Source organism: Rhipicephalus sanguineus, chromosome 8, assembly GCF_013339695.2.
Source record: "Rhipicephalus sanguineus isolate Rsan-2018 chromosome 8, BIME_Rsan_1.4, whole genome shotgun sequence".
In the NCBI taxonomy this organism is placed as follows: domain Eukaryota; kingdom Metazoa; phylum Arthropoda; class Arachnida; order Ixodida; family Ixodidae; genus Rhipicephalus; species Rhipicephalus sanguineus.
This window is the reverse complement of record NC_051183.1, coordinates 5,253,109-5,281,068: the sequence shown is the minus strand read 5'-3', so window position 1 is coordinate 5,281,068 and position 27,960 is coordinate 5,253,109. Positions and strand designations below refer to the sequence as shown.

The 27,960-nt window shown below is 44.6% G+C and overlaps 1 protein-coding gene across 1 annotated transcript in view; it reads left to right on the top strand.

Moving 5' to 3' along the window:
* Window positions 1-27,960, top strand: part of LOC119402514 (exocyst complex component 5) — a 154,241-nt gene that overhangs the window by 57,676 nt on the left and 68,605 nt on the right. Inside the window, exons 6-9 of the mRNA XM_049418683.1 lie at window positions 10,429-10,473; window positions 10,541-10,681; window positions 10,802-10,878; window positions 23,037-23,243. Of these exons, the coding sequence (XP_049274640.1) occupies window positions 10,429-10,473; window positions 10,541-10,681; window positions 10,802-10,878; window positions 23,037-23,243 (470 nt within the window). The remainder of the gene's footprint in view (window positions 1-10,428; window positions 10,474-10,540; window positions 10,682-10,801; window positions 10,879-23,036; window positions 23,244-27,960) is intronic.

The window sequence follows — 27,960 nt, the reverse complement described above, 5'->3', positions numbered from 1 at the left end:
TAGCACGTTCACGCTAGCAGCAAGCTGCCGTAAGGCGTGGTACCGTAGAACATCTGCCACTGCCACCCACGTGAGAGCTGTCCAATGTGCATGGCAAGCTTTGCCGGCGAGGCATTTGCGCCTCTGAAAAACATGGCTGCACTGCCAAAAACAGTCGTTGTCCACCTCGAATCTTATCAAGTGGCCCCCGTGCGCTCTGTAGCTTGTAAGCTCCGAACTGATGCTTCCATTCGCTTTAGATTAATGTCCTGAAGCTTCGACAGCAAACCATTCGTGACGATTCGGCACCGTTAGCCATACTCAAATAATCGATGCTGTAGGCTTAGCAAGACGGGTGCTTCCGAAATCTCACAGGACATAGATTACACGTTTGTTAGTTGTTTCTAAGCCTCCATAGCTGGCGCCACTTGACCTGGCACCAGCTTGGGGACACGTTATTTGATTTTATGCTACGCTTTTTTGAATACCAGACAGACTCAAATGTTGTATTGACTGCTGGAACCATGTCTGGCAACAACACGGACGACATCCGCACTTCTAACGTGAACACCGCGGAGCAAGAATTCGCAAGCAGCTAGAAATAATCTGCAGCAGACGCAGACGACACGGCGCACTGTTGTAGCTCCTCCTTCGCTGATTGGCCATGTCGCTCTCTGGCATCTGGAGAGTGTCGCGAAAATGGGTCTCGAACCCATTCTCTGAACGGCAAAGAACGGCTGACGTGCGTGAGCAAAAGAGATTGCGCACGGCGGCCTAAGAATGGCAAATGGCGCACAGCGAGCCACCGTGCTGCTAGCGTGAGAGGGCCATACGGTAGCTCACATGGCAAGGTATAACATGGAGGGAATTGAGCACGCTCTAAAGAACGGACAAAGCCTAAAAGCAGTGAAGAGAAAACTAGGCATAAACAAAAACCAGATGTATACACTAAGATATGAGAAAGGCACTGTCGCTACCAATGTGGATAAGGTAGAAAGTAGCTGAGGATTTCTGCAAAGAACTGTACAGTAGCCGGACAGTGAGGACAATAATGGAAGAAGAAATGGTAGCCCAGAGGAATCGGACATCCCACCAGTAACGACAAGGCTGTGAGGGAATACAAAGAGGCAAGGCTGCTGGTGAGGATTAGGTAACATCAGATCTGTTGAAAAACGGTGGACAGATTGTTCTAGAAAAACTGGCCACCCTATATACAAAGTGTCTCTTGACTGTGAGCATGCCAAAATATCGGAAGCATGGTAACATCACCTTAATCCATAACGAAGGATGTCAAGGACTTGAAAAGTTACAGGCCGATCATCGTACTTTCCAAGGCCTACAAGCTGTTTACAATGGTAATAGCGAATGGAATTAGGGGCCAATCAACCAGAGGACCGAACAGGATTTCGTACAGGCTACTCGAAAAGAGACCATGTTTACACCATCAATAGGGTGATAGAGAAATGCACGGAATATAACCAACCCCTTTATAGAGCCTTCATAGATTACGAGGAAGATTTTGATTTGGTCGAAACCTCGGCAGTCATGCAGGCATTACGGAATCGATGTGTAGACAAACCATATATAAACATACTGGAAGAAATCGTCAGTGGTCCAACAGTCACCGTAGTCCATTATAAAGAAAGTTCCAGTGAAGAAGGGTGTGAGGCAGGGAGATATGATCTCTCCGGTGCTATTCACAGGGCGTTTACTGGAGGTACTCAGAGCCCTGGATTAGGAAGAGTTAGTGGAGAATACCTTAGTCACTGATGACATTGCCTTGTTTTGTAACTCAGGGGATGAATTGCAAAGCAGGATTACTGAATTGGGCTGGTAAAGCAGAATGGTGGGTCTGAAAATAATATGCAGAAAGCGAAAGTAATGTTCAACTGTCCCGGAAGAGAACAACGCTTTGCGATAGGCAGTGAGGCACTGGAAGTTGTAAAGTCTAGTTAGAGCAGGTATTGACCATAGGTCCGAGACTGAAGTAACTAGAAGAATAGGAATGGGGTGGAATTAGTGATGCAGAACTATCGATGGTACTATCGATACTATCGATAGCTGACTCACTATCGAACTATCGATGGTGAAAAATACTATCGATAGCGCTATCGATAGTAAAAAATTCGATGGTACTATCGATAGTATAAAATCAACAGCGCGGACTCACTGCAGAATAAACTTGGTTCCCCGCGCGCGTACATACTAGTAGAGCCGGAGGAGCAGGCTGAAGGGCAAGAAAGTTGACATGCTTGTGTTCTTCACCTGATTGCTTTGCGGACACATGATCATAAAGTCAAACTGTTCAGCTGTAGCGGATAGGAAGACGTTACACTTGGTGGGACTGCGCGGCTTCAAATTGATATTGCATTTTAGGATTTCAAAATAAGAAAAATATCAAGAAGTTAATTGTAAGGTGTAACTGGTTGCTTTCGAATACGAATTTATCGATTGTTATTTTCCGCCATATTCACTGCGGAAATAATTAATTTCTCTGCCAAAAATGCTCATAAATTAAGCGAAGCTGGTAGTAGGCTATCGCAACTATTATGGCAATATAGCCGGCCAGCAACCGCATCATTATTCACACCACTATCGAAAATATTGTCTCGTGGTTGTGACGATGAGAAATGCTGCAGCAAGACTGGGAAATAAGGAAATCTTTATTTGGGCGAACTTGTGCCCAGAAAATCAAAACTCAAAATACAAGCGATACATGCTGCGCACTGATAGCGGCGGGAGCAGTCGTCAGCCGTTGAGTAATCTGATCATCGATGGAACGCGTTGTCCTTTATACAGCAGTCATCAAACCTTTCAGCGTTATCGCTGGTGCTCGCGCAAGCTCTCCAATAAACTTGACTATTTGCCTCCGGCGCGTAATCTTAACTGAATGATCTCAAGCAATTGTGAAGCTTCTCAAAGATTACGGCACGGTCTGCGTCAAACGTTGCTAACAGTCTTTGTGGGTGAAACCCGAATACGTCAAAACAAAGCAATGAATGCGCGTGGCAGTAATATCGCTATAGTAATATTAACGATGGTACTACCGATTGCACTATCGATAGTTTGTCGATAGTAGCACTATCGATAGTTTGTTTACACTATCGATAGTTTCAAAGAAACTATTGATACTATCGATAGTCAATTTACCGATAGTTCTGCATCACTAGGTGGAATGCATCTGTCACACATTCTTTGATCAGGAATTGTAGTTTACCAATATCCCTTAAGAGCAAAGTATATAACAGCTGCATCTTACTGATACTTTGCTATGCGGCAGAAACCTGGAGTTTTATGAAAAGGGTTCAACTTAAGTTGAGGTTGACACAGTGATGCGTGGAATTGAACAGTTAAATAGCGCGAACTTCAGGGACGAAAGACAGGAGAATGCAACACACACAAGCGCTAACTTCCAACTGAATTTTATTAAAGAAAACACATGAATATAAAGGGTTTTTGGGTTCATTGCAAGATAGTGGCATGTGATTTATTAATTTTTTTTCTTCTATGGAACTGGTGTTGTGCATTTAGAGAGGTGAATCTTATCACTTAGGGGTGAATGTGGTTACGTGGACGTGAAGCTGCACAGGCGCGGTGTTACCCTTTATATTCATGTGTTTTCTTTAATAAAATTCAGTTGGAAGATAGCGCTTGTGTGTGTCGCATTCTCCTGTCTTTCGTCCCTGAAGTTTGCACTATTTAACTGTTAAAATGGAGTACCAACTAGCCCAAACACGCACCTTGCTAAGATCCATGGATATATGAAGCCTTTGCCATCCATGTTGCAGATCAGCTCCTTATCGGTAGCACTAACAGACTGAGAGATTAAATATCTCTGTAGTTGAGCGTACTTTGACAAATCGGGGCATCTGCGCATGGGCTAGAAAAATCTTCTCCCTCTCCTCCTGTCTTTCCCCTTTCCAGAATGCATATATATTTGTGCAGCAAAATTAAGCAAAAAATAAATAAAATAAATAAATGAGGGACAAGAAGAGAGCAGAGTAGGTCAGGAAACAAATTGGTATTAAGGACGTCTTACTCGAAATCAAGAAGAAGAAATGGGCAGGGCATGTAGCGCGTAGGCAAGATTGCCGCTGGTCATTAAAAGTAGCAGACTGGATTCCAAGAGAAGGCAAGCATGTGAACGAGATTAAGAAGTTTGCGTGGATAACGTGGCCACAGCAAGCACGGAACTGGGTGAACGATGGGAGAGCCCTTTGCCCTGCGGTGGGTGCAGTCAGGGCAATTTGGACCACCGTGGTGGCGCAGTGGCTACAGTACCTGGCTGCTGACGCAATTCGATCCTGTGGTCTAAATCAAAACAAACAACGATTTATTTAAACTATGACTCATACGGCATGGTTGGCACAGGGACATGGGGTGTGAGGCGGTGACCATGATCTCGCAGTTGGCCAGCGCGGGTGGCATCGTCCATGCTTCTTGGCGGCCAAGGCACCTCTCCCCTGGGCAGCGCGCAGGCTTAAAGCGTGCAGGTGGGCCACATGCACCGCCACTGTGCAGCACGTGATGCTATCTCTAGATAGCCGTTATGCGTGGTTCCCACAGGGTGTACTATGCAAGCAAGCCATGTGATGTTTCACTGAGGAGAGCACACAAAGAGCACGCAACCCCGTGAAACTGTGCACAGCAAAGTTTTTCCTAAGAGTTTGAACCTGTATATGAGTGACAGTTTGGAACTTGTTTCTGCCCTTGCACACATACAGCAGTGACCATCATAGCAATACTGCTAATGAATCAACCACAAAGTCTATCTACGTCTAAAGCCAGAGTCCTTTCAGAATGTATCTACTTTGTAGATCATGAGATGAACTTGGAGGAAGTATAATGGACGATCGGCGCCCTTACTGCCATGCCTTGTTGCATCAACTATTACAAGAACTTGCACAAGCTGACTTAAGCATCTAATGCCTGAAAAGCCTCACCTAAATTTCTGCTGTTCTCAGCTGCTTGGCCATTGCTGACCATCTGTCCTGTGCGCTATGTGGCCTGTCCGTTTTATTCCTCCTTAATGTCAAATAGTGGACACCTGTTTTTTCTCTGATCAGCACCGCTTGATACCTATCATTTTCTTTTCCATAGCAGACTGCGTATACTCTTAACCTCTTCCCAAGTGTCTCTGTTATTCTACAACATGAACGAGGCTGAGACAGGAGAAGAAAAGAGATGACACCGTGAGGCGAAAAATGTGCCGTTTCAATGGGATGAGGTTTTTCTCATGTGTTTAATGTGGTTGGCTGGAATTTGCATTGGTTCTAAGGTTGCCCCTATTTGCAGTGATCAATATCTTAAGGGATGCCTTACATGGTTGTGTTTTTAACATATTTGTTAGACGCATGATTACTTGCTTTTTTGTAGTTGTGACAACCTTTAATCTATCGTCACCTCAGTGAGCGAACAATTTTAAGGTAAGGGAGGAGGGCTGACGTTTACTGACGAAAGAATCATATCAGAGTAGCACAATAAGTTTCCTTGGCGCTTCAGGAAAACCACATGTGTTGGCAATGCTTCATTCATTCATTTTTATTTCTTTTAAAGACGGGTAAATGTTACGTAAAGGGTGGGTACAAGTGATATGTTTGTCGCAGTGATCACTGTGAGTTGAAGTTGCAGTTGATATGCGGGGCATGACCAGCACGATGAGATATCTGAGCCGCAGCAGGAGGAATAATGTAAGAATAGCAATTAAGTGATGAGTGAAAGACCCTGTGACATCAGGAAAGTGTTTCAAATTATGCCCCGCTTTGAGGGATGGTGTGATATGAATATCTCCTTTTATCTTCGAAACAGTGCTAAACTTTTCATCCAATCATTTAAAGTTGTAAAAGATGGAATCTCCATGTCGTGCCTTGAGTTTTCTTTCACCAAAGTGGGTGTGCATGAAATGAGTGCCAACTTTGATTCACAGTTTGTGCGTCTTTTAGAGGTATGTGATCCTTATGTAGCTGTAGGTACCGGCACTGCACATTTTAAGAAGTCCATTACTTTGGCAAGTTTAAAGATGGTTGATGTAGGTATACCTTACATACATTCCTTATCACCTATGCAAAAGAAATTGGAAAGTAGATACAGTGTTAACGTTGCTTTCATGGCCACCACCGAGCTACGTAAGATATGCACCGAGAAAGAATGAGCAGGTTAAGGACAGACTGGAGAATAGGTCGGCAAACTCACTCGTGAGTCGACTCACTCAGACTCAGATCGGCCCGTGAGTCTGAGTGTGAGTGAGTCCGGCTGAGTAATATGTTGGTGAGGTTGAGTCCGAGCGAGTCTGGTTGAGAAAAAGTTTAGGGAGTCTGAGTCCAAGTTAGTCCGGTTGAGGAAAATTTTGGTTAGTATGAGTTCGAGTGAGCCCTCAGAGCAGAATATATATTTGTTGAGTGAGCCTGAGTGAGCTCCAACTTTTTTGCCGACCTATGGACTGGAGACATTAGTATTGTAAAACTAATGTCTCTGTGTTTTGTAAAACTAATGTAACAGACATTAGTTTTGTAAAAGACACTGTTGGACACCAGGAAGTGGAGCTAAAGTAGGGAACGTCTTGTTTATTTACACTAGGATAAAAGCTAAAAAAAAAAGGAATGCGGGCACTTGCCTAGGTCCATGCTCACTTGTTGCTTGGAATAGACAATTTGAATTGTTGCTGGGAACCAGTGCGCCCAACAAAGCATTTTATTGAATCACTTGTTGCTTCTTTGTCTTCCCTGCTCTGCCGAGCATGATATCTTATAGCTCCTGGCCGAGCAATTTCCTAGGGCTTGCTTCTTTCCAAGTCTATTATTTCTGAAGTATCGAACTTGTCCAACAGATTCCACTTGGTACAACATCAGTGCTAGTGTCCACGATATGGTGCCACCAGAAGTGTGCACTTTGCAGCAACAAACTTTTTCGTTGCTGCCCGAAGTATATCTGTGCAGTGTGCATGCGCTATAGCATGTGCATATTGCACAGATATTTTTAACTTCTGTGACTTCTCCCATCTTCCAAAATGGTCTTGGTGAGTTGAATTCCTTTATCACTATGATGCTCCCTCTCTTCACCTATTCTGTGCTTGTAGTTTCATTGAAGGGATAGTGAATAAAAATAAGAAAAAATAAATAATGAAAGCATTGGTATTCCACTCGGAAGTTGCAACTTTTCTGATCTTGACATATTTTTTAACAGTTGGCCATATTTTTGTGAGGAGCTGCGCGTTGACAGTCGTGACGTCAAGTGCAAGAGCAGCAGCAGGGTTTTCCTGCCCTTTCTCCACCTCTCCTTTACATCCTTCCACAAAGGCGCTGAGATGTGCCCCACCCGGGAGCATTCTGTACTGGTTCTAGGAGCTGTAGTGGACACAGAGTGGGTTGAGACATACGGGCAATGGCTGGAATGGTTAGCATGCCCGTTTCTGGCAGTTTAAACCTGACCTCTTATAGTTCACGGCATGGCTGCTAGACCTGGCATTTTGCGAAAAATGCATTAAATTGTTTTCCTCCAGTTTCTGCATGAAAACAAGGTTGTGTCAACCAATTTTAGCACCCAAGGTTTCAATTGAGCTAAAAGTTTCAGAGGCGAAAGTTTTGTTCGGTATCACGAACTAAGTTCTTGGAGGTGCTCTCATCGCCACGCAGTCCAGGAACCGTTTTTAACACTTGTTTCCTGTAGTAGGGTACACACTTGGGCTGGTTGGTTCATGATTACCATCATTATTTGTGTTTCCATCTCCATTGAAGCATTTTGCATGACAACACTGACTCTTTAGACGCTGTGCTCGAACAATCTGGAGGAAGCATCGACAATCTTTGGCATAGGAGGAAATGACTTGGCGTAAACGGAGTTGGTTCGGAGGTTTATGCATACGCAAATGTTTATCAGTTGTAAATTTATCATGGCTTCAACTTGAATGAGCGTGGTTGAAAGTTCTTCATAGTTAAAGAAGTGATTTCCCAGTGTTTTTTCAATGTAGATTTCACAGATCTAATTAGTCTATCCTAAAATACTCCACACTAGGGAGCTTGTTCAGTAATAAATTGCCAAACAATCCTGAGACTTTCGAAATACGATTGTTCTTTCTCTGATTTTGTTAACTCATTAAGTTGCTGGATCTCCCTCGAGACCTTTCTAGATGTCTTGCATTGTCAGAATATACAATCTTACAAATGCCTCGTTGGGCCACAAAGAATTGTCGTAAGTAAGATTGGTAACAAGCTCCAGATGATGGTGAGTATGTAACACTTTTTCAATGTTTCTCCATCATCTTGGTGTAGAAGAAGTCCGGTAAAATCAACACCACTGGCTTTAAAAGGGCTGAAAACGGTCTGCTGTCAAAAACGCAAAAGGCTTCGAGTGTCACTTGCAGGAATATCACTGGTGCATTTCTGAATTACCTTTTTTTTTACCTGCCTGGTCCTCAGTACCCAGAATCTTTCTCTTAGTTTCGTCAAGAGAAACCCGAGGCAAGCATGTCTTGACCAACTGTCTGAATGTGTCTGAAGGAGGAAGCAGAATAGGGTGCTTGGAACTTTCCTGGAGGTTGCTGAAGTCGACCTCCCAAGCGAAGGAGTCCCAATTTTGTTATGATAAGGGCTGAACTAATAGAGTGTAATGTCAATTTAGTTGATATCTGGTCCAAATACTTTATCTTGTGTTCAACGTATCCAGTAAATTTCAGCCTCTTGTACTTCAGTTGCATTCAGAGGTCCTTTTTTTCTGGCGTCTCTGTGTCAACAATTTCTAGCAAATTGCTGTATCCACTTAGTTGCACGTATCAGTCAATTATAAGAGCTGGAATGTTCTGTACAACATAGGTGGTTTGTGCAGCAGACGACGCGCACCTTTCAAAATGTGCACGTGACCTGCAGCAAGGTTGGCAAGCACGGCCGACACAGCACCAGTGCCAAGAAGTTGTCGATGTGCATGACACAGACGCCAACATTCGGCCAACTTATCAGCAGACCGTGCCACAGATAGGGAACACTGACAGCAGCGAGTTGCCACTATGTTCATGATTTAGTGCTGACATAACCAGTCTCTCCAACCAGCGCGATTGGCTGCTAAGCAAAAACATCACACCGAAAATGCGATTGCTGCAACAGCTTACTTATTATCATGTTCACACATACTCTAAAAGTGTTTCCAAAGTTAAAATGCACCACAGGGGACTCTCGGTAAATGGAAATTCCTTAAACATAATTCCTGCTTAAATAGAACGACAACTATTATAGCGCAAAAGCAAGACGAAGACAAAAGGTACAAAACATAGCGCTCGTCTTCGTGTACCTTTTGTCTTCGTCTTGCTTTTGCGTTATAATAATTGTCATGACCTACCAACTAGCCCAAGCCGCTACTCTTCTAAATAGAACGACTGTCTTTAGTATGATTGTTTTCGTACCTGAATGTTTCAACCCGGCTCTTCTCTCAGTAAACAGAACTCCTGTTGAACGGAACATATTTTCCTGGTCCCTTCAGGTTCCGTTTAATGAGAATCTACTGTATTTGCCAGCCCTTGCCATCCGTCCACATGGAGTTTGAGCAGGTGTAGATTTCATTCAGCGATCAAGATTGGCTATGCTGTAGGCCTAGCACAGTGAGCAGTCGATCGTGTTCATACACTACCAGGGAAGTAATTGCAACTAAGTAGAACAAAGTAAGCCACTCTTGTAATTAAGGTGTGGTCATGCCAACTTCTAGTGAACTGTTAGTTAATGCGGTGGCACACAAGAACAGCGACACGGCCTCGATGCCGCATTGCCAGCATGTTCGGTAAGTCACCGTATGTTCTTGTTCGAAGGCTGCCAGTTGCAAGTTTCAGCAAATTTTATTTAATCTCTTGAGGTAGTCACATTGATCGGTTGTTTGTTAAATCCTTTGTGGTTTGGGAAAACGTGCTTACGTCTTGCTTTGGTGCTTTACCTCCAACTCTAGTTGCTATTTCAGAAATCCGTCAAGTTATGGTTTTGTTCATTCCTCCTAACATCTCCCCTCTTCTACTGCGGGAGTTGACGCCATCACTCGTGATTTCTCCTTGCAGTTTTTTTCCCTACTCTTGCAGTGAAGTCGCCCGTATTTGTGACCTACTGGGTTCATGCTGTTTTCATTGCTCATTCAACAACCTTGTCATCATGCCAGGTGTTTGGACATACCCTTTCAGTTTATATCTTATATTCAGTTTTATCGTGACACATGCTATCCTTTCATTGAGGATGATGATGATTGGTGCCTTGCCCGTTGCAGTAGGTGATCAGACAGAAAATCCGGCTTTGGTAGAATAAAGGTTCAAGTCACTGAGATGAGGTATTCCCCAAGAAAAAAAAAGTTACGTACAATTGCTGTGTGGGGTTGTTTTCAGTAACGGTCTACGAGAAGCATTTGTTTGCAGGTGATGGTTCTTTGTGGAATGAAGTGTATCTCTAGTGTGTGGTCACTGAAAGTGCCTTTCTTTTTCATTAGGGCTATGCAAACTGCATTGACACATTTATTGACGAGAGCCAAATGGTAAGGAAGAGAGCAGCCCGTCTGGGTGACATGATTGTTTTAACCAATCTTAATCTTAACTCTGCAGGGTGCATTCATGAAGAAGGATATGTTCTCAAACATAGTGCCTCTTTGTGAACGGAGTGAGCAAGTAATTGAAGAGGTCTTTACAAACCCGGAGCAAGTAATGTGCAAGTTTGTGTCCAACATCTACAATGGAAAGCTGCAGGTCACACTCCTTTTTTTGTGTTTGTCTCCATTTTACACTTAGGTTTCAATAAGAATCCACATTATGCATGCCTTCTGAAGAAATGTCCAAATAAAAGGGAAGCTGATTTTGTTTTTCCAGGAATACATTCAGTCAAACCTAAGTGACCGTAGTGACCCAGAGAAATATCTTCGGACCTTGTATGAGCTTTACTCAAAGTAAGTAATATTCAAGGACTCCTCTCACTTTCTCTTGAGTACTTGCTATGCTGTGTCTCACCTATGTGTGTAAAGCTCATAATATTCATGGGAACATACATGACACAAAACTGGGGGATCTTGAGCCACCTTTCCAAGTGATCACCCCTCAGTATTAAAGTTTGTCACCTCACAAATCGATTGCCACAAAAATTTCTCGAATCCGTCAAGAACAAGCAGAGGGATTTGTTGCACGCTTTAGGTGCTTTCTCTCTTCCCTCGTCCCAACGAGCGTGCTGGAAGCTACGCAGGGAATGATGGGAAAAAGATTACATGGGCGCATGTAATGAAACTTGATTGCCCTCTCCCATTGTGGTTCCTCTATACTGTGTAATGTTAGCAGACTATGGAGTGTGGCGCGTAGCGGCACCCCATGGCAAGAAGTACGTTTGATCTAAACACCGCTCTTGATCTGTATCGGCTATTGGCCAATAGCATGCTATCTGTTGTTGACATCAAACAGTGGGCACCTGCAGTTCCAGAGAGTAAGCACAGATCGCTGTAGGAAAAGGGGGCACCGGAGAAAATGGCAGCTTCGTGCTTCCTTTCTAAACTCTCCTTGCTGTGCACAAGATTTGGCCAAGCTGTTCATAGCAGTGTCTGCTTTCTGCAGGACGAAAGTTGTTTGTAGTTAAAAAAAATGATTTCCCAGTGTTTTCTTCAAACCCAAGGGGTGGTTCATGACTCCTTTAAAGTCAAAAGTCAGCTGTAAAGAGACACATTTATTGGACTTCTATAGCACTCTTGAGCAATGGCTTCAAGGCCGCAATTTCAACGTTGCAGCCTTGAAGAATACAAGACCGCCTGTTGAAATGTCGGCTCTAGCGGCGCCCCACGTTCAAGAATTTGTCATCCTTTCAAGAAGACATATGGACGCACTTGTCATCGTAATTGACATGTGCCTAGAAATTTTGTGGGTTGCACTTCACCCCTTTGCAGCTGTAACTTGGGCTATTGGGGTCTGTTACTGATTGCCAGATTCTTTTTTTTCCCTGCTTGTAATCAAACCAAATCAAACATTTATTTTGCATGCGAGTATGGTTACATTGTGAAGGATATCCAGAAGAGGGCCCCAAGGTCAGGAGACTGTACCGGGACCCTCTGTACACGATTATTGGATACGAATTGTGCAATAAGCACAACAATATAAAAATATCAAAACAAAAAAAAAGAAAGAAAACATGTACGATAGTTACACTGAATAAATACTACAATAATAGGAGACATTAATCATTAAAATTTTCAAGTACATAAAACTTTTTTAATTGTATAAATATTGGGTGAAGAAATACAAATTCATACTAACAGTGAAAATATGCAAGGAAAGTCACCATGAATAGTAACAATGCATTTCACGTAATTTTAATATAATTATAAATAGGAGAGGAAAAAAACAAGCACCAAAAGAACGCAGTACATACTATGAATAATTCATATAATTATTGGCTTAGAAAGTGAGTTCTAAGCGTTTTTTTTTTAAGCGCATTAAGAGATGACGATGTTTTGATGGAGTGATTCAACGATGGGAATTCAGCGTATGATTTTCCAGAGAGCTAAACAAGTCGTGAAATACAGTGTTGAACCAATTTCCAAGGTCCCCAGTTCTTTGCTGGAGATTTTAACTATCCCAATATTGTCTGGCGGGCATACATGACTCTCGGTGGCACAAGAAAACGAGGATATGAGACAGAATATTTTTTGGTATGCCCAACTTAAGCCAAATGGTTTCAGTACCCACGTGCAGTGAATAGGTTTTGGATCTCTTGCTCGCTACTGATCCGAACAACGTTTGTTAACGTGTTGGAAGGCATCAGCAGTCATAAAATTTTGCCCTGTGAATTTCAAATATTCAGAGAAAAAAAACGTTTCATACGAGGAAAAATACCTTTTACTGCGGGCGAGAAAATATTAACGCGATCTCAAGCCTTCTTTCTTCTTTTTGTATTGATTTCTTAAGCTCTTTTAACATCCGTGATGCAAACAAAGACTTGATACTATCCACGACAAACTTATCTCACTAAGACAAAAGTCACTATAGCCACATCGACACAAAGCACATGGTTTGCGTAAAATATTGGATAAATAAGACGGAAACTATTATATTCGCCGGCGTCGGGGGGCATCTGGGCATGTTAGCGTGAACATGTGCAGTTGTGTAGATTATCGAAACAGCTAAAGGGAAATTTTGTAACAATGGTATTTCAATTTTGTTAAGCAACAGTAAAGAATTTTGGGAAGTTGTAAATCCAAGTTACGGTTCCAAACCTCTAGTAACAACAATAGGCAAAGACTGAAAACCCCCTTTCCTCATCAGACGCTGCAACAGCATTCGGTAATTTCTTTAGCTTGGCAAAATGCGTGAGAAGGGTTTGTAGCAATGATGACAAACATATTTACCATTTAAGCTATGTAAAGGTAACTTCAACTGAAAAAAAATTACCTGGACAATGCTTTAACAAAGGTCTACAATGACACATGTAAATTTGACAGGAAAGGAGCATAACTATAAGAAACACTAAAGTGCAATCCATCCAGCCACGAGCTTTCATAACAAAGTACTCCAATGCACCTCCAAACAAATAGTATCCTTCCCAAGTACTATCCATTATTATCAAGCAATGAGTACCTTACAAAAGTGTTCCTCAAACCGCCTAAGATTCCCTATTGTCACAATAGAAACTTTATTGACATTAGTGCATGTAAAAGTAAATTCCCACTGTACCAGATCTAAAACTTGCAGATACCTTCTGTTACGTCTGTACAGCCACTTGTGGCTGTACGACGATTTATTTTATGCAAGGAAACATGAACACTCTAAAAAGCGCAGCCTAGGCGTTGGAGTCACAAAATGGCTAACGTTCGACACCAGAATGATGCTCGTGCCACAGCGCCAGTGTGTCGCGCGCGCACTTCATCGTCGTTGTCTTCAAGCGAGACATGTCAATTCTTCCCCCCTTAGACGAAGTCTCCATAGCGGTCTGGAGGCCGCCTAACCTCTGGTGGTCGCAGTTGCCGGGTGGTTCCTGCTTGTGACGTCGAGGTCGACGGTTGCGAGGGAGTCTTGTCTTGCATGTTGAGCGAGTCAGGCCGTTGATCAGCAGAACTCGACGGCGTCTCTTCTGACGTTGTGTCCGAGAAATCATCTGCTACGCTCCAATCTGTCGGTGATTGGATTGTGTGTCCGGTCTGGCTCGTTTTCCTCATATGGTTGAGGTGACGCCGAACCTTTCCGTGGTTGCTTTTTACAAGCCAGGATCGTGGTCCGACGCGGCGCAGTATTTCGCCTTCAATCCAATCTGGCTTTTTCAAAAACTGTCGGATGAGCACTCTCTCTCCTACTGCGAAACGACGGGATTTCGTCAATGTCTCCTGGCTCTCACAGATGTGTCTTTCCGTCTCCCGTTTGAGAAGATCGAGAGGACATAGAAGCTCTCGTCCAAACATTGCTCTCGCAGGTGACATTCCTGTAGCAGTGTGAATGGTCGTGTGCTGCCTATACAGGAATCTTGCAAGTCGACACTGTATGGACCTGTCTGTATCCCTGAGGAGTGCTCTTTTCAGCTCTGCCACATAGCGTTCTGCCTGGCCGTTTGTGGCAGGATGGTAACCTGGTGATGTTGTAGCCTGTATGCCATTTGCCGTATAGAACTGCCTTATCTCGTTCGAAATAAAGGCTTTTCCGTTGTCGGAGACAACCTTTCGGGGAATGCCAAACGTAGCAAAGATGCTTCGTAGCACATCGATGACAACCGCGGATGTTGCTTGCGTCACTTGCCGGACTTCCACCCACTTTGTGTGTGCATCCACAACAACCAAGTAGGTGTGCCCGAGTAGTGGCCCCGCGAAGTCAACGTGCACCATGTGCCATGGTGTCTTGGGACGGTTCCAGGAGGGAATAGGAGCTTTGGGTGGGCTCTTCTGCGTTGAAAGGCATTCGCGGCACTGTCACACCGTTTCCTCGATAACCTTGTCGATTCCGGGCCACCATACGTAGCTCCTTGCGCACTTCTTCATGGCTACCATGCCTCGGTGACCAGCGTGCAGAAGTGCCAGAACGTGGGATCGTGCTGAGCTCTGTATGATCACCCGTGATCCAAGTGTGAGGCACTCGCGATGAAGTGCTATTGCGGTCGCTCGTTGTCAGTAAGGAGTGAACTCATCTCCAGTGAGTTTCTCCGCTGTGCCATCCTGCACTGTCTTGTACAACCTCTGCAGGATGCTGTCTTCTTGTGTCAGACGTGCTATCTCTGTAGCAGTGAACGGAGGTCTCGACAAAGCTTCGAACAATAGTACGTCGCCTGGTGGCCAGGGTTCATCGAGACGTTCTGGTAGTGGCAATCGGCTCAACGCGTCCGCGTTTTGATGGTTCTTGCCATGCCTGTAGACGATGTTGTAGTCATAGGCCGACAACATGATGCACCATCTGGTCATCCGTGGTGAGAGGACTTGAGCCGTTGGCTTCCCTGGACCCAGTATGCCGAGAAGCGGTTGATGATCCGTGACGAAAGTCACCTTTCTCCCCGCAATATACTTGTGGAACTTGTGTGCAGCAAACACTACGGCAAGGCCTTCTCTGTCCAACTGAGCATAATTGCGTTCCGCTGTCCCTAGCGTCCGAGATGCGAAAGCGATTGGCGCCTCTCTATTCTGGTCATCACGTTGAGACAGAACAGCTCCTATGCCGTATGGCGAAGCGTCACATGAGACGAGAAGCTCCTTCTGTTCGTCGTAGTGTGCCAGTACGGTCTGACTGAGAAGCAATCTCTTCAGTTTATCGAATGCTTCTTGATGCTTGGTCTCCCATCTCCACGTGGCGTCTTTCTGAAGAAGCTGGTAGAGACAGCTGGCAATTGTTGCCCTGTTCTTCAAGAACCTGTCGTAGAAAGCCAGCATTCCAAGAAATGATTGAAGTGCTTGCTTGCAGTTTGGTGCTGGAGCATCCGTTATTGCTCGAACTTTCTCTTCGTTGGTATGGACCCCTGTCTCGTCAATTCGGTGTCCCAGAAAAGAAGCTTCTCGCACTGCAAAGCAGCACTTGTTTTTGCCGAGGCGCAGGTTGCAATTGCGCAGCCTCTTCAGAACTTCTTCCAGTCTCTCAGCGTGTTCCGTGGCGTCCTTTCCACTGGTGATCACGTCATCTAGGTATGCGCAAACGCCTGTGATGCCAGAAAGCATAGTCTCCATAAAGCGTTGAAAAATGGCTGGAGCTGCAGAGATTCCGAAAGGCAATCGTTTGACCTTGTACAGCCCTTTCAGCATGTTCAGGGTCAGTATCTCTGCTGTCTCTGGCGTTACGTGAAGTTGCTGGTAAGCTTGTGCCAAATCCAGGGTGCTGAATACCTTGCCTCCCCTCAAGTGGCTAAGGACTTCATCTGTTGTTGGAAGTGGGTAGTCTGCCTTCTTCGATACCTGGTTCACTGTGCAACGGTAGTCGCCGCATATTCGCAACGAGCCGTTTTTCTTTCGAACAAGTACTAGAGGCGTTGCCCAATCCGAATGCTGCGCAGGCTCGATTATGCCTTGACTTTGCAGTCGATCCAATTCAGCTTCTACAGCTGACCGCAGCGCGAAAGGAACCGGTCGTGCTTTTAGGAACTTTGGTTTTGCTCGTTCCACGAGTTCAAGTTGTACCGCAGGACCGATGTGTCCTGAGATGACCTCGTCGAACACAGACTGGTACTTGTCTAGAAGCTTCGAAACAAGTTTGTCGTCTGATACGTCATTGATGCCCGTGATCTGTATACCCAGATGAGGAAACCAGTTTCGTCCGAGGAGGTTACAACCTGCTCCTTTGATGACAACAAGTGGTAATGTGAAGTTCCTTTTCTTGTGCTCTACATCCACCGTTGCACATCCGAGAACTCGGAGGGACTGGCCTGACCATGTGCGTAGGAGAATGTTGTCCGTTTGAAGCTGTGGTGGGTCATCTGTCCACGTAGCTTTGAACGTGGCCTCACTGATGAGTGTGCAAGCTGCAACCAAGTCGACTTCGAACTCCAAGGTCTTGCCATGTATGCGCAGTTGAGTCATGACCTTCTGCGTGCTGGACGTGTCGATTAAGGTGTTGAGCTCGTAAAGTGCCACGTCTGGTGAATCCTGTTGAGTCGTGACTGGTGCTGAGGCCACTGTCGAAGTTCCTTGTCGGGGACATTCGATGTTGTTGTTCCTGTTTGTTCTTGCCTCTTTCCACTTTTTCAGGCAGGCCTTTTCAATGTGTCCGCGTTTCTTGCAGTAGTTGCAGGAAGCTGTCTGAAACTTGCAAGTGTCCGGACTATGCTGCGCGTCCCAACGCCAACAGTGTTGTTTCTTCTTTTGGGCAGAGGCACTCGAGTGACGTTGATTTTCTGTCTTGCCGATACTTGTGCAGGCTTCGTGAATCTCTTTGAATTCCGTTTTCACGTTTTTCTGATCTTCGACGGCGTTTTCAGCTCGCAGTGCAATGTCAAGGGCTCTCTTGAATGTCAAGTCCTTTTCTGCGAACAGCCGTTGCTGGACCTGCTCGTTCCGAAGACCGCAAACGAAATGATCACGCAGCATTACATCAAGAGGCAGCATTGTTGGATTCGCCGCAGCGTCTACGCTTGTTCCAAAATTGCAATCTGCTGCTAGCTTCTTGAGCGCTGTTACGTAATCACTGACCGTTTCGTCATGCCGTTGGTCACGACGGTGGAAGCGTGCCCTGCAGAAGACCTCAGATGGCTGTGGATCAAAGTGCGCCTTGAGCATCTCGACTATGTCATCGTAGCTCACTTGGTTGGGCTGCTTGGGTTGAACGAGGGCGCAGACGACGTCGTAAGTCTGTTCTCCGCATAACGTTAGCAGATGAGCACGTTTCTTGGAAGCGTCCGTGATGTCGTTAGCCTCGAAGAAGAACTGTAACCTCCCATACCAGGATCTCCAGGAGCCGGAGCTGCCGCTGAATTCGGGTAGCCGACCAAAGTCAGTCGCCATCTCGTTCCGTTCCTTGACGTCGGTGAAGTGCCGGTGAGTCCAGAGTCTTCCTCGTCGCCAACTGTTACGTCTGTACAGCCACTTGTGGCTGTACGACGATTTATTTTATGCAAGGAAACATGAACACTCTAAAAAGCGCAGCTTAGGCGTTGGAGTCACAAAATGGCTAACGTTCGACACCAGAATGACGCTCGTGCCACAGCGCCAGTGTGTCGCGTGCGCACTTCATCGTCGTCGTCTTCAAGCGAGACATGTCACCTTCAAAATGAGGACAAAATTAAAAAGCACTGGATGTGACTGTGTCTATAAAAAAAATCTGGTTTCACCGGTGCTATTTATATTCGGGAATGTTCTTACCGTAAAATACCGAGCAAGCGCCTCCTCTCCCTCCTCCCCTGCGGCCACTTTTTTTTTTTTTTTTTAAGACGAGCATCGCTTGTGTACAAAGAACCACAAGAGTGAGTACACTGAATGCGTATCTAATGTTGTTTATGAAATTTTGTTGTCATGTGGCCACTCGTATATTGGAAGATGGTGCGCTGCACGCCAGGCTCTCCGGTGTTGGTGATATACCACCAGAAGACTGCAGGTCTCTCCAGGCCGAGGACTTAACTTTTGCGTTCGACTCTGAGGAGTCTTTTGACGAGGGGGAATAAAAACAATAAATAAATAAAGCATTTCATTAGAAACATGGATGGGCATCTTTTATTTTATAGCAAAAGCTGTTATGAGATCACAGCAAGGGCTGTTTTGGCGCCGTAGTTGTCCGCCGCCGCCGCCGGTGTCCATAACCACTATCGCTCAAAATAAGAAAAGAAAAAAAAACGAAATAAGAAAAAATTTCCAGGGTGGAACGAGGTTCGAGCCTGAACCCTCTGCGTGGGAGCCCAGTATTATACCTCAGAGCTATGCTGGTGCTTGAAACTGCTTTGCAAAAAGACCCTATGCAGGTTTCATGTCCGGAAGGAACCACATTAACATCTGTAATGTAGCGTGGTAGAAGAGTAACAACCAAGTGTCACACAACGCGAATTCTGTAATCAGGCATCACACAATGCGAATTGCACAACGAGTGGGTTGTTGAATGCTTCCAACCCATTACAAAGGGCTCTGCCATAATTCTTCATCGTCATTAGCCACAGCATCAACAAAGTGTACATAATGCCTTACAGGTGTCTAGCAGGTACCACGGTTCTGCGCAGAATGACGAAAAATTGCATAGTGGCTGCTTCCCTACTTCACAAAAATTATGATTTATAGTGTAGTTGGTTCCCCGTAGGTGCACTTCTATTGGTTGCCAAGGAAGTCCATAAGGCTCCCATGAACCATTTCCTCAGGGTCTCAATAAAGTGAATTCCCTCTCTCTGTCTCATGTTAGCGTATGTTATAAAGCGTGGTGGGAGAGTGAAATAACGACCGGGCGTCACAAAATGCGAATTACGTAACTAGTGGGTAATTTAAAGCTTCCAACACATTACAAGATGCTCAGTCATAATTCTTCATTGTGATCAGCTGTCGCATCAAGAAACTGCACATAATGCTTTACAGGTGGTACCTTGCTTCTCCGCAGAATGACTAGTAATGTCGTGGTGGGTGCTTCCCAACTTCACAAAAATTATGATTTGTGGCATAGTGGGTACGTTGCTAGTGTAGTTGTATTAGTAGCCACAAGACAGTTTATAATGAGCTCTAGAAATGCCGCTCTTCGAGCTTTCGCTGTGACTGTGCTGCGCTTTCCGCACAGGCCTGGTGTTTTTTTAGCAGCTCTCCCGCCGCCATCCTGAATTTCGGTCCAGGACTGAGCAAGCGCCCCCCCCCCCCTCCTCTAAATCTGGTCGGATTATCCTTCTCCGTAAGGGGGGCGCTTGCTCGGCATTTTACGGTAGTGTCAGAAGCAATATGTTGGCAAAGAAACTACCTAAAGCAGGCCATTTCAATATGGTAGGTCTTAATTCTGATGACACTTCAATCTTCCCTTTTCCCACAGACCAAAAATAGTCAGATCTCATTCATGAGCTCAATATACTTGAATTAATAAGTATAAACTTCCCAAAGAGGGCTTTTGAATCAACTTAATGTAGTAGGCACACAAATATGACCAGCACCTCTAGGGTCCTTTCTCTAACACTTATTCTGGCACAGCCCTCCCCCCTCACAACAAAATGTTTCGGGAGTTGGGCTGCAATTTGTTTTTTAAAAAGTGGAGAGTTTTTATTTGAATAAACACAAATAGTAATGTGAAAGCGAGTCGGGCTATAGCGGCAGTTTCAAGATGGGTGTTCCTCCTTGAAAAGCACTAGGATTCAGTGCGGGTGGAAGCGATAACTGGTGAGCAGTTGAAATCAAGAAGCATTTCGAGTGTATGCCAATATCAGCTAGTTAACTGTAAGATCGTAAAATAACAGCGCAATAAACTACGGACGAACACACAGAGACAAATGAGCACTGACTTCCAACTGGTTTATTTGTGCAGAAACATAAAATTTATAGCACTCACATATCACAAGAAACAGATAATCGCATCATGTGCAGAAAATCTTTTTCTTTATGAAGAAGAGCTATTAAAGGAGTGCTAACGCACTGATCACCAAGCTTATTGATCAAGTCAGCTTCTATGATTTCACGCGTGATCTATTCCCGGTTTTTAGCACTGACACTCGACTTGACAAACAACGGAACTCACCTGCAGCGAGAACATTTATGAGCTAGGTTGCCTTGCTTGCATTGTACTTGTGCTCAGATAATCTAGAACTGAGGCACCTGCCCATCTGGCCTATGTCCACTGTTAAAGGGAACACTTGCGTGCAGGGTATATTCGAATTTCGCTCTTTTGTAAAAGCACAGTGGCTCAGATTTGCATAAGGCTACTGGTGGTTAAAAGTTGCAACTCCTTTTGAAAGAACAGTGCCATGCGCGAAGAAAGCTTCCCCATCCACTTGCTGTTAGGGGGCCAGCAAGATGAAGGGTGCTCATTCGAGTGTCCAGGTCTGAGCACAGGTCTGAGCAATCGCCTTGCAGGTTGGCTGCACAAAAGCGAAAAACCACAGTTGTTCCATATTTGCATACTCTTTCCTACGCTCTGAAAAAAGTAGCTCAGCAAGCTAATGTTCGTGTTGCATTTTCTGCACCTGACAAATTGTCTAAAATTTGAAGGATCACTGACCCGCACCGCAAAAAAGTTGCAGCATGCACTATTAAGCGCAAGATTAAGTTTGTCCAGTGCACAGTGAACGTTGCATATCGTGTATCGTTATCATGTGGCAAATTGTACATAGGCAAGACGGGTAGGTGCCTCAATTCTAGATTATCTGAGCACAAGTACAATGTAGAAAAATATAAGCAAGGCAACCTAGCTCATCATTGTTCTCGCTGTGGGTGCATTCCGCTGTTTGTCAAGTCGAGTGTCGTCGCTAAAAACCGGGAATAGATCACGCGTGAAAGCATAGAAGCTGACTTGATCGATAAGCTTGGTGATCAGTGCATTAGCATTCCTTCAATAGCTCTTCTTCATAAAGAAAAAGATTTTCTGTGCATGATGTGATTATCTGTTTCTTGTGATATGTAAGTGCTATAAATTCTATGTTTCTGAATAACTAGCCCGATTTACCACCCTTGTGAGGTAACTGTAAGATATGGAGCTGAAACTTTTAATGAAGAAAGAATGATAGAGATAATGCTGTAATGCAATAGATTTGATAAAAAGACCTTTCTTTATTGTAGGCTGCCATGTTTGGCAAGGCTTGAACAAGTTGGTGACTAATCGTCATTAACCCTTTCATTGCCACGACCAAGATAATTCATGTGACCATACACATACAAGCCCTGCCAGTGCCAAGGCCTACAATGATGCTGCCACTCGCAACACAACTTTCGTTTTAAAAAAAAATATGTGCGCCTGTCCAGACATTTCTGTAGAGGACATATAGACAAATATAACCTCTAGTAAAATTTTTGACAACACGGGGTGTGCATCTTTCTACATCTGAATCGGTTCGCCTCTCTTTGCCGTCTCAGCAGCCCAGCCAAGGGGGCTCAGCATGCTACGTGCGCATGCTACTTGACGGACGAAGAAATTCAGAAGCTCTTGATAAATTCAGACTGTGAATAAGGTAGATAATTAGTGGCTCTGCCACTCTAAATTGGCATATAATATTTTTTTATCTCGTTTATCGCTTGTAATTTGCTCATAATTAATTAGCTTGCAACGAGTGCAACTTTTTGTTTGACGAGATAATCCTCAATAAAAATCTTTACATGTCTTGAAGAGCATCCTACTGCATTGCTGGCACAAATACCCATCTAAGATGAAGAAAAAAGGCACAAAGTGTGGTGCGGTGCAAAAAAAAAAAAAAACGGCAAAGAAAGGGTTAAGTGCGTGTGAAGCTGTGCACAGGACAGGAAAAAGTGAAGTCAGTAAAAGCATGTTGTTTACTCATGTTTTCTGCACTTTGTGCTGTTCCGTGCAGTGCTTCACATGCATGTTATGATGACAGGCTAGCAGACCGAAAGGCACTTCGCTTTAAGAAGAAAATTGAAAACTTTGCATAATTGATCTTAGTTAATAAACTAACCAAGTGCTATATAAAAATTCCTGAATGAGAACCACATGATGGCATACAATATGTCATTGGTTTCATTGGCTTGCTGCTAACCACTTTTTTTTTTAAGTTCTCGTTACATGAAACACTTCGTATATATATATATATATATATATATGTGTGTGTGTGTGTGTGTGCGTGTGCTTGATTCCCCTCCTCCAAAAATGATCCCCAGGTGGTCGAAATTGCTGGAGCCATTCACTGCGGCGTCGCTCGTTATCATATCGCGCTTTGGGGACCTAAAACCTCAGCAGTTCACCTCCCCCTTTTCTGAAAAAAAGTTTCTGGATGTGCCACTGGCCCTGTGAAAGAGACCAGAGCTGGCATTCTGTTTTTTCCTTCTTTGTTGTGCCAGCCTTTTTAATGGCAATAGCCACTAGGTCCTCTTCAAAGCTCTTCTCCTCGAAATGCAGTTGCTGCCTTGGTGCAGACAAGAATATTTGGTCGATTTCTATATGAATTGTAATATCATTACCAACCAGCTAGGCAAACTGACTTAACAAAGTGAACTCTCCTATGGACGATGTTTGATGCATGTTCTTCATATGTGCTGTTTGCCTGCTGTGGTAGAACAATGCAGCTGTCCTCCAACCTGTCCAAGTTCAAGATGGGAAATGACCCTGCTTTCCTGAAGAAGTTGACACGCCAGATTTTCTCCAAGCATTTGGACCCGTACCTATCCATTGAGATGCAATACCTGAGGGACAAATGCTGCACTGTGCTCAACAGGTACTACGAGTCCAAGAACCACCACAAGCGGCAGTTTCAGTTTGGCGGGTAAGAGCTTTGGTGTTTATACAAACCTAGATTCGATAATTCAGGAATGGTCGAATGACTAAGGAAAATTTAATTGCACTAATGTGTTTTACATTAACCCAACATGCAGTGGCATAAGCAAAGGTTGCGTGCAGTGGGGTAGTTGCAGTCTAACCAAATTAACATATGCGAAAAGCTTGGTCGCTTGGATTGCGGATTACTGGTGATCCCTGATAAAACAGAGGGATTTGTCCACTTTGCTAGTTATGTAATTTATGTGCTCGTGTCATGTCAGGTCTGAAGATATGTGAACATATCAATATTTTCTGGGAACACTGCTTCAGTGGCCATGTTGGTAATAGTATAAGAGCAAGTATAGACTACACTGGTCATGGTAAATGTCATTACTTTTGTTTGACATCCCCATGACATGACAAGAACTTTATTTTAGAGCTGTGCGAATAGCAAAATTTTGGGTGCGAAGCGAATTCAAAAATTGAAGTCCGAGTGCAAATCGAATCGAATATTTTTCGAATATTTCTCGAATATTTCTAGAATATTTTTCGAATACTTGAAGCGAAAATGCATAAAAAAAGTTACAGAGGATTCCTAAGCATATTCTTACGAGATGGCAACATGAAAGTGTTTCTTTTTGCTAGGTTGATGAAGCATTGGCGGGGTGGTGTTTCATAGTTGTCTTATCAAGAATGAGGCAATGTAGAGGCCGAATTCTATTTATGTACATGATTTGGTGCAACCAAAGTGTTGCCGACAACACTTTACACGTGATAGGCAAAGATGCCATTATCTCAGCCTCTCCTCCTTTTTCAACTACTGTGGAAGCCCAACTGATGTGGCAGACAAGGGTGTGCTCTCTTCAAGTCCGGAGTTCCAAATCTGCCTCGTAGACGTCGATATATAAGAACATCTGAAATTTTGGATGCTAAAAAGCTTCGGCTTCCGATTTTTCGGACTTCCTGCCCAAATTTCAGGTCCAAAACAGCATTAGTTGAGCCCCCACCGCTGACACATCTTTCATCTCCATGTTGGAACCAGCGTTTTCTCCGTAGCAGAGTTCGAAAGGCAGCTTTGCCGCAATACCGGGGTGTGATGAGGTGAAGCATATTGAAAATCTAGGGACCACTTTCAATCAAACGTTGACTGTCTCTTGGCAAAGTTCGACCGTAATGGAGCTTTAAAGGTAGCTTTGCCTCAATACCGGGGTGTGATGAGGTGAAGCATATTGAAAATCTAGGGACCTCTTTCAATCGGACGTTGACTGTCTCTTGGCAAAGTTCGACCGTAACGGAGCTTGAAAGGCAGCTTTGCCTCGATACCGGGGTGTGATGAGGTGAAGCATATTGAAAGTCTAGGGACCTCTTCTAATTGGACGTTGACTGTCTCTTGGCGAAGTTTGACCGTAACGGAGCTTGAAAGGCAGCTTTGCCTCGATACCGGGGTGTGATGAGGTGAAGCATATTGAAAATCTAGGGATCACTTTTAACTGGACGTTGACTGTCTCTTGGCAAAGTTCGACCGTAACGGAGCTTGAAAGGCAGCTTTGCCTCGATACCGGAGTGTGATGAGGTGAAGCATATTGAAAATCTAGGGACCACTTTCAATCGGACGTTGACTGTCTCTTAACAAAGTTCGACCGTAATGGAGCTTTAAAGGCAGCTTTGCCTCAATACCGAGGTGTGATGAGGTGAAGCATATTGAAAATCTAGGGACCTCTTTCAATCGGACGTTGACTGTCTCCTAGCAAAGTTCGACCGTAACGGAGCTTGAAAGGCAGCTTTGCCTCGATACCGGAGTGTGATGAGGTGAAGCATATTGAAAATCTAGGGACCACTTTCAATCGGACGTTGACTGTCTCTTGGCAAAGTTCGACCGTAACGGAGCTTGAAAGGCAGCTTTGCCTCGATAGCGGGGTGTAATGAGGTGAAGCATATTGAAAATCTAGGGACCACTTTCAATTGAACGTTCACGGTCTCTTGGCGAAGTTCGACCGTAACGGAGCTTGAAAGACAGCTTTGCCGCAATACGAGAGTGTAATGAGGTAAAGCATATTGAAAATCTGAAGAGGTCATTTTCAATCGGACGTTGACTGTATTTGTTTTTGGGAAGTTCGAATAGTTCGAATAGTAAAATTCTGGTGCGAATCGAATCGAATAGCAAACACTATTCGAAAAATATTCGAAATTTCGAATACTCGCACACCCCTACTTTATTTCAGTCCTGAGGAACTCAGATCTAGAGAGCTGGAGGCCCCCTTGGTGCCCAAGAAGTTGGTGGCTCTGCCCACGATGCGACCGGCAGTCGAAGTCATCCCCATCTGCCATTTTTTTTGCACCACTTGGCAGTTTCATCGAGTTCCGACATGGCAAAATGGCATAAGCGTGCGCACGAGGGGGCACGTTTACTCGGTTATGACCGCGCAGGTTTTTGACACTAATGGCGGCCGAAGACCACTGGTGTAGCATTTCAAGAATGGTTTGCTTCCCATCTTTACTTCAGGAAAGCCAGAGGCAGGCCATTGTGAGAAGAGCGCCATTGCTTCATTTTAATTTTTTTTTCATCCACTGTGAATGTTGTACTTCGGACTCGTTCAACGGGGGGGGGGGGGGGTGCGCTGCGATTAAGCTCGCCCCCCCCTCCCTAATGGGGAACCCTGCGCATGCCTATGTCATCAGGCATACACAGGAAAGTGTGAATGGAGTGCTGCCCGTCTCTGAAGTTTTCTGCATCTACAAAAAGAGGCACTAGACCATGCTGTGCTGTACCATGCTCGCTGGGCATGTGTTCTCAGGATATCCACACTAGCGGTGTAATGTATGCCGATGTTCATCATGTCGCTGGCATTCTTCGTGCCAAGCACTCTTGCACTACTTCTTGTAATCCATGTGTTAATGGTATGGTTGAGCACCACTTTAATGTGTCGCTTTTCATTTGTGCTTGTTGCTGGGCTAGTTGGTACATGCTTACTGGAATACACAAGATGCATGACCACCACCGAAGGAAGAGGACATAGAAAAGATTGTCATCTGCAAATAACTTCATTTGCAGAAAGGCAGCTATGCACAAGGTGTTTCATGAAATGCGTCCGAAAATCCTCAAAAATAAGGGAAATGAGAAATTTGCTCACTGCCTTCATAATTACTTTTTCTCTAGTGGCAGGCACCTTAAGATTAGTAGAGACATCAATCAGTTATTAACCGTATAATTAATGAAGATAGGTGCTCGGGTCAAATAAGGGAATTGGAGCCCCTCCTGTGAAGAGCCAATTGCTGCTTTCCAACAAACAGCCAATGGTAATTTTTGCAGAGTGATGAAATTCAACCAATTTAGCCGGCAAAACCAAAACTGAAACGTGGACGAGCGCAACTGCCATGCTCTTCTGAGACATACAGAATGAGCGGCATCATCACCGACTACACCCACTGCAGGGCCTCTCCCGTGTCGACCATTTAACTCAGTCCTGTGCTTGCTGAGGCCACGTTATCCTTGAAAACTTTTCATCTGCCCACCTACCTTCCTTCCTCCCCCTTGCACGCTTGCTTTCTCTTGCAATCCAGTCTGTTACTCTTAATGATGAGCGGTTACGTTGCCTTCGCGCTATGAGAATGAGCAAGCATCGTTATATCAACCATCGAACTAATTGTTTTGTGGGTGTGCAGGCCGTGCTTGAAATTATAGCACGCATGACACATGAGTTAACGAATGCAGAAGAATTAGCACCACTGCAATCGTTGTCAGAAACAGCGACGTCATTATGACAACATACCTGCCAAGTCTCCCGGATTTTGAATGTTTCTCCCAGTTGTACGGGTCATAGGAAAATCTCCCGGAAATCCAGTTCTGCCCCACGCGTCCAGTGCTTTGTCTGGCCACATGAGCAAAGTTGTCTGGCCACATAGTAGAAAGGGTTCTTCTTCGTCTTTTTTTAACGATGGTAGAAAGGTTCAACTCAATTTCATTGCGCATGAAGTAGCTGTGCACTTTGCGCCGCAGTGCTGCCAACGCAAACGTGTGATAGCGCTGCAGCCGCGTCTTGCCGGTGATGTGCTTTTCAATTTGGACCAAGGAATTCAATTTCTTGCGCTTCGGGGAGGCAAGTGGGGCCCGCAGAGCTTCAGCCTTGATACGCTTAACTGTTCGCTCGCTCACTCCGGTGAGCTCGGCGACAGTCTGGCACACTGCATTTACAGACAAGTCACGCTGACGGCGCCTCACTCCAGCGTAGACGTTGCAGATAACTTGCTTGGTCTGTTTTGATAGCCACTTTCATTCACATTTAGTGGACAGCATTTAGTGGACGCCCAGTGGACAGCTATATCGCAACTGAAAGGCCCAGACAGGTTGCCGCAGTTCAGCCGGATTGCAGAAGGGATGCTGCCATACTGTCGATACTACACAGCAACGCAGAGTGCAAGCGGCAGTTCAGTATCGTGAAAAAGACGAGGACACAATTCTGCTCGTTCATGTGTGATAAGACACTCGCAAACGTCCTTCTCGCAAAATGTCAGAGAAATGGATTTTGTTATGGTCGAACATAGACTGATGATTTTTTGAAGAAGGCGAAATTGGCTGCAACAATAGCCTTGCAGAAGTGAGGCCTTGATTTTCATGTTATTGTGATCATTTGAAAATCTCGGAATAAAATTTTTGTTTCCTTGAAAAACAAAAACAGTTTCACTTTAAGGGCGAAGCGATTTATGCGATAGCAACAAATTGGATT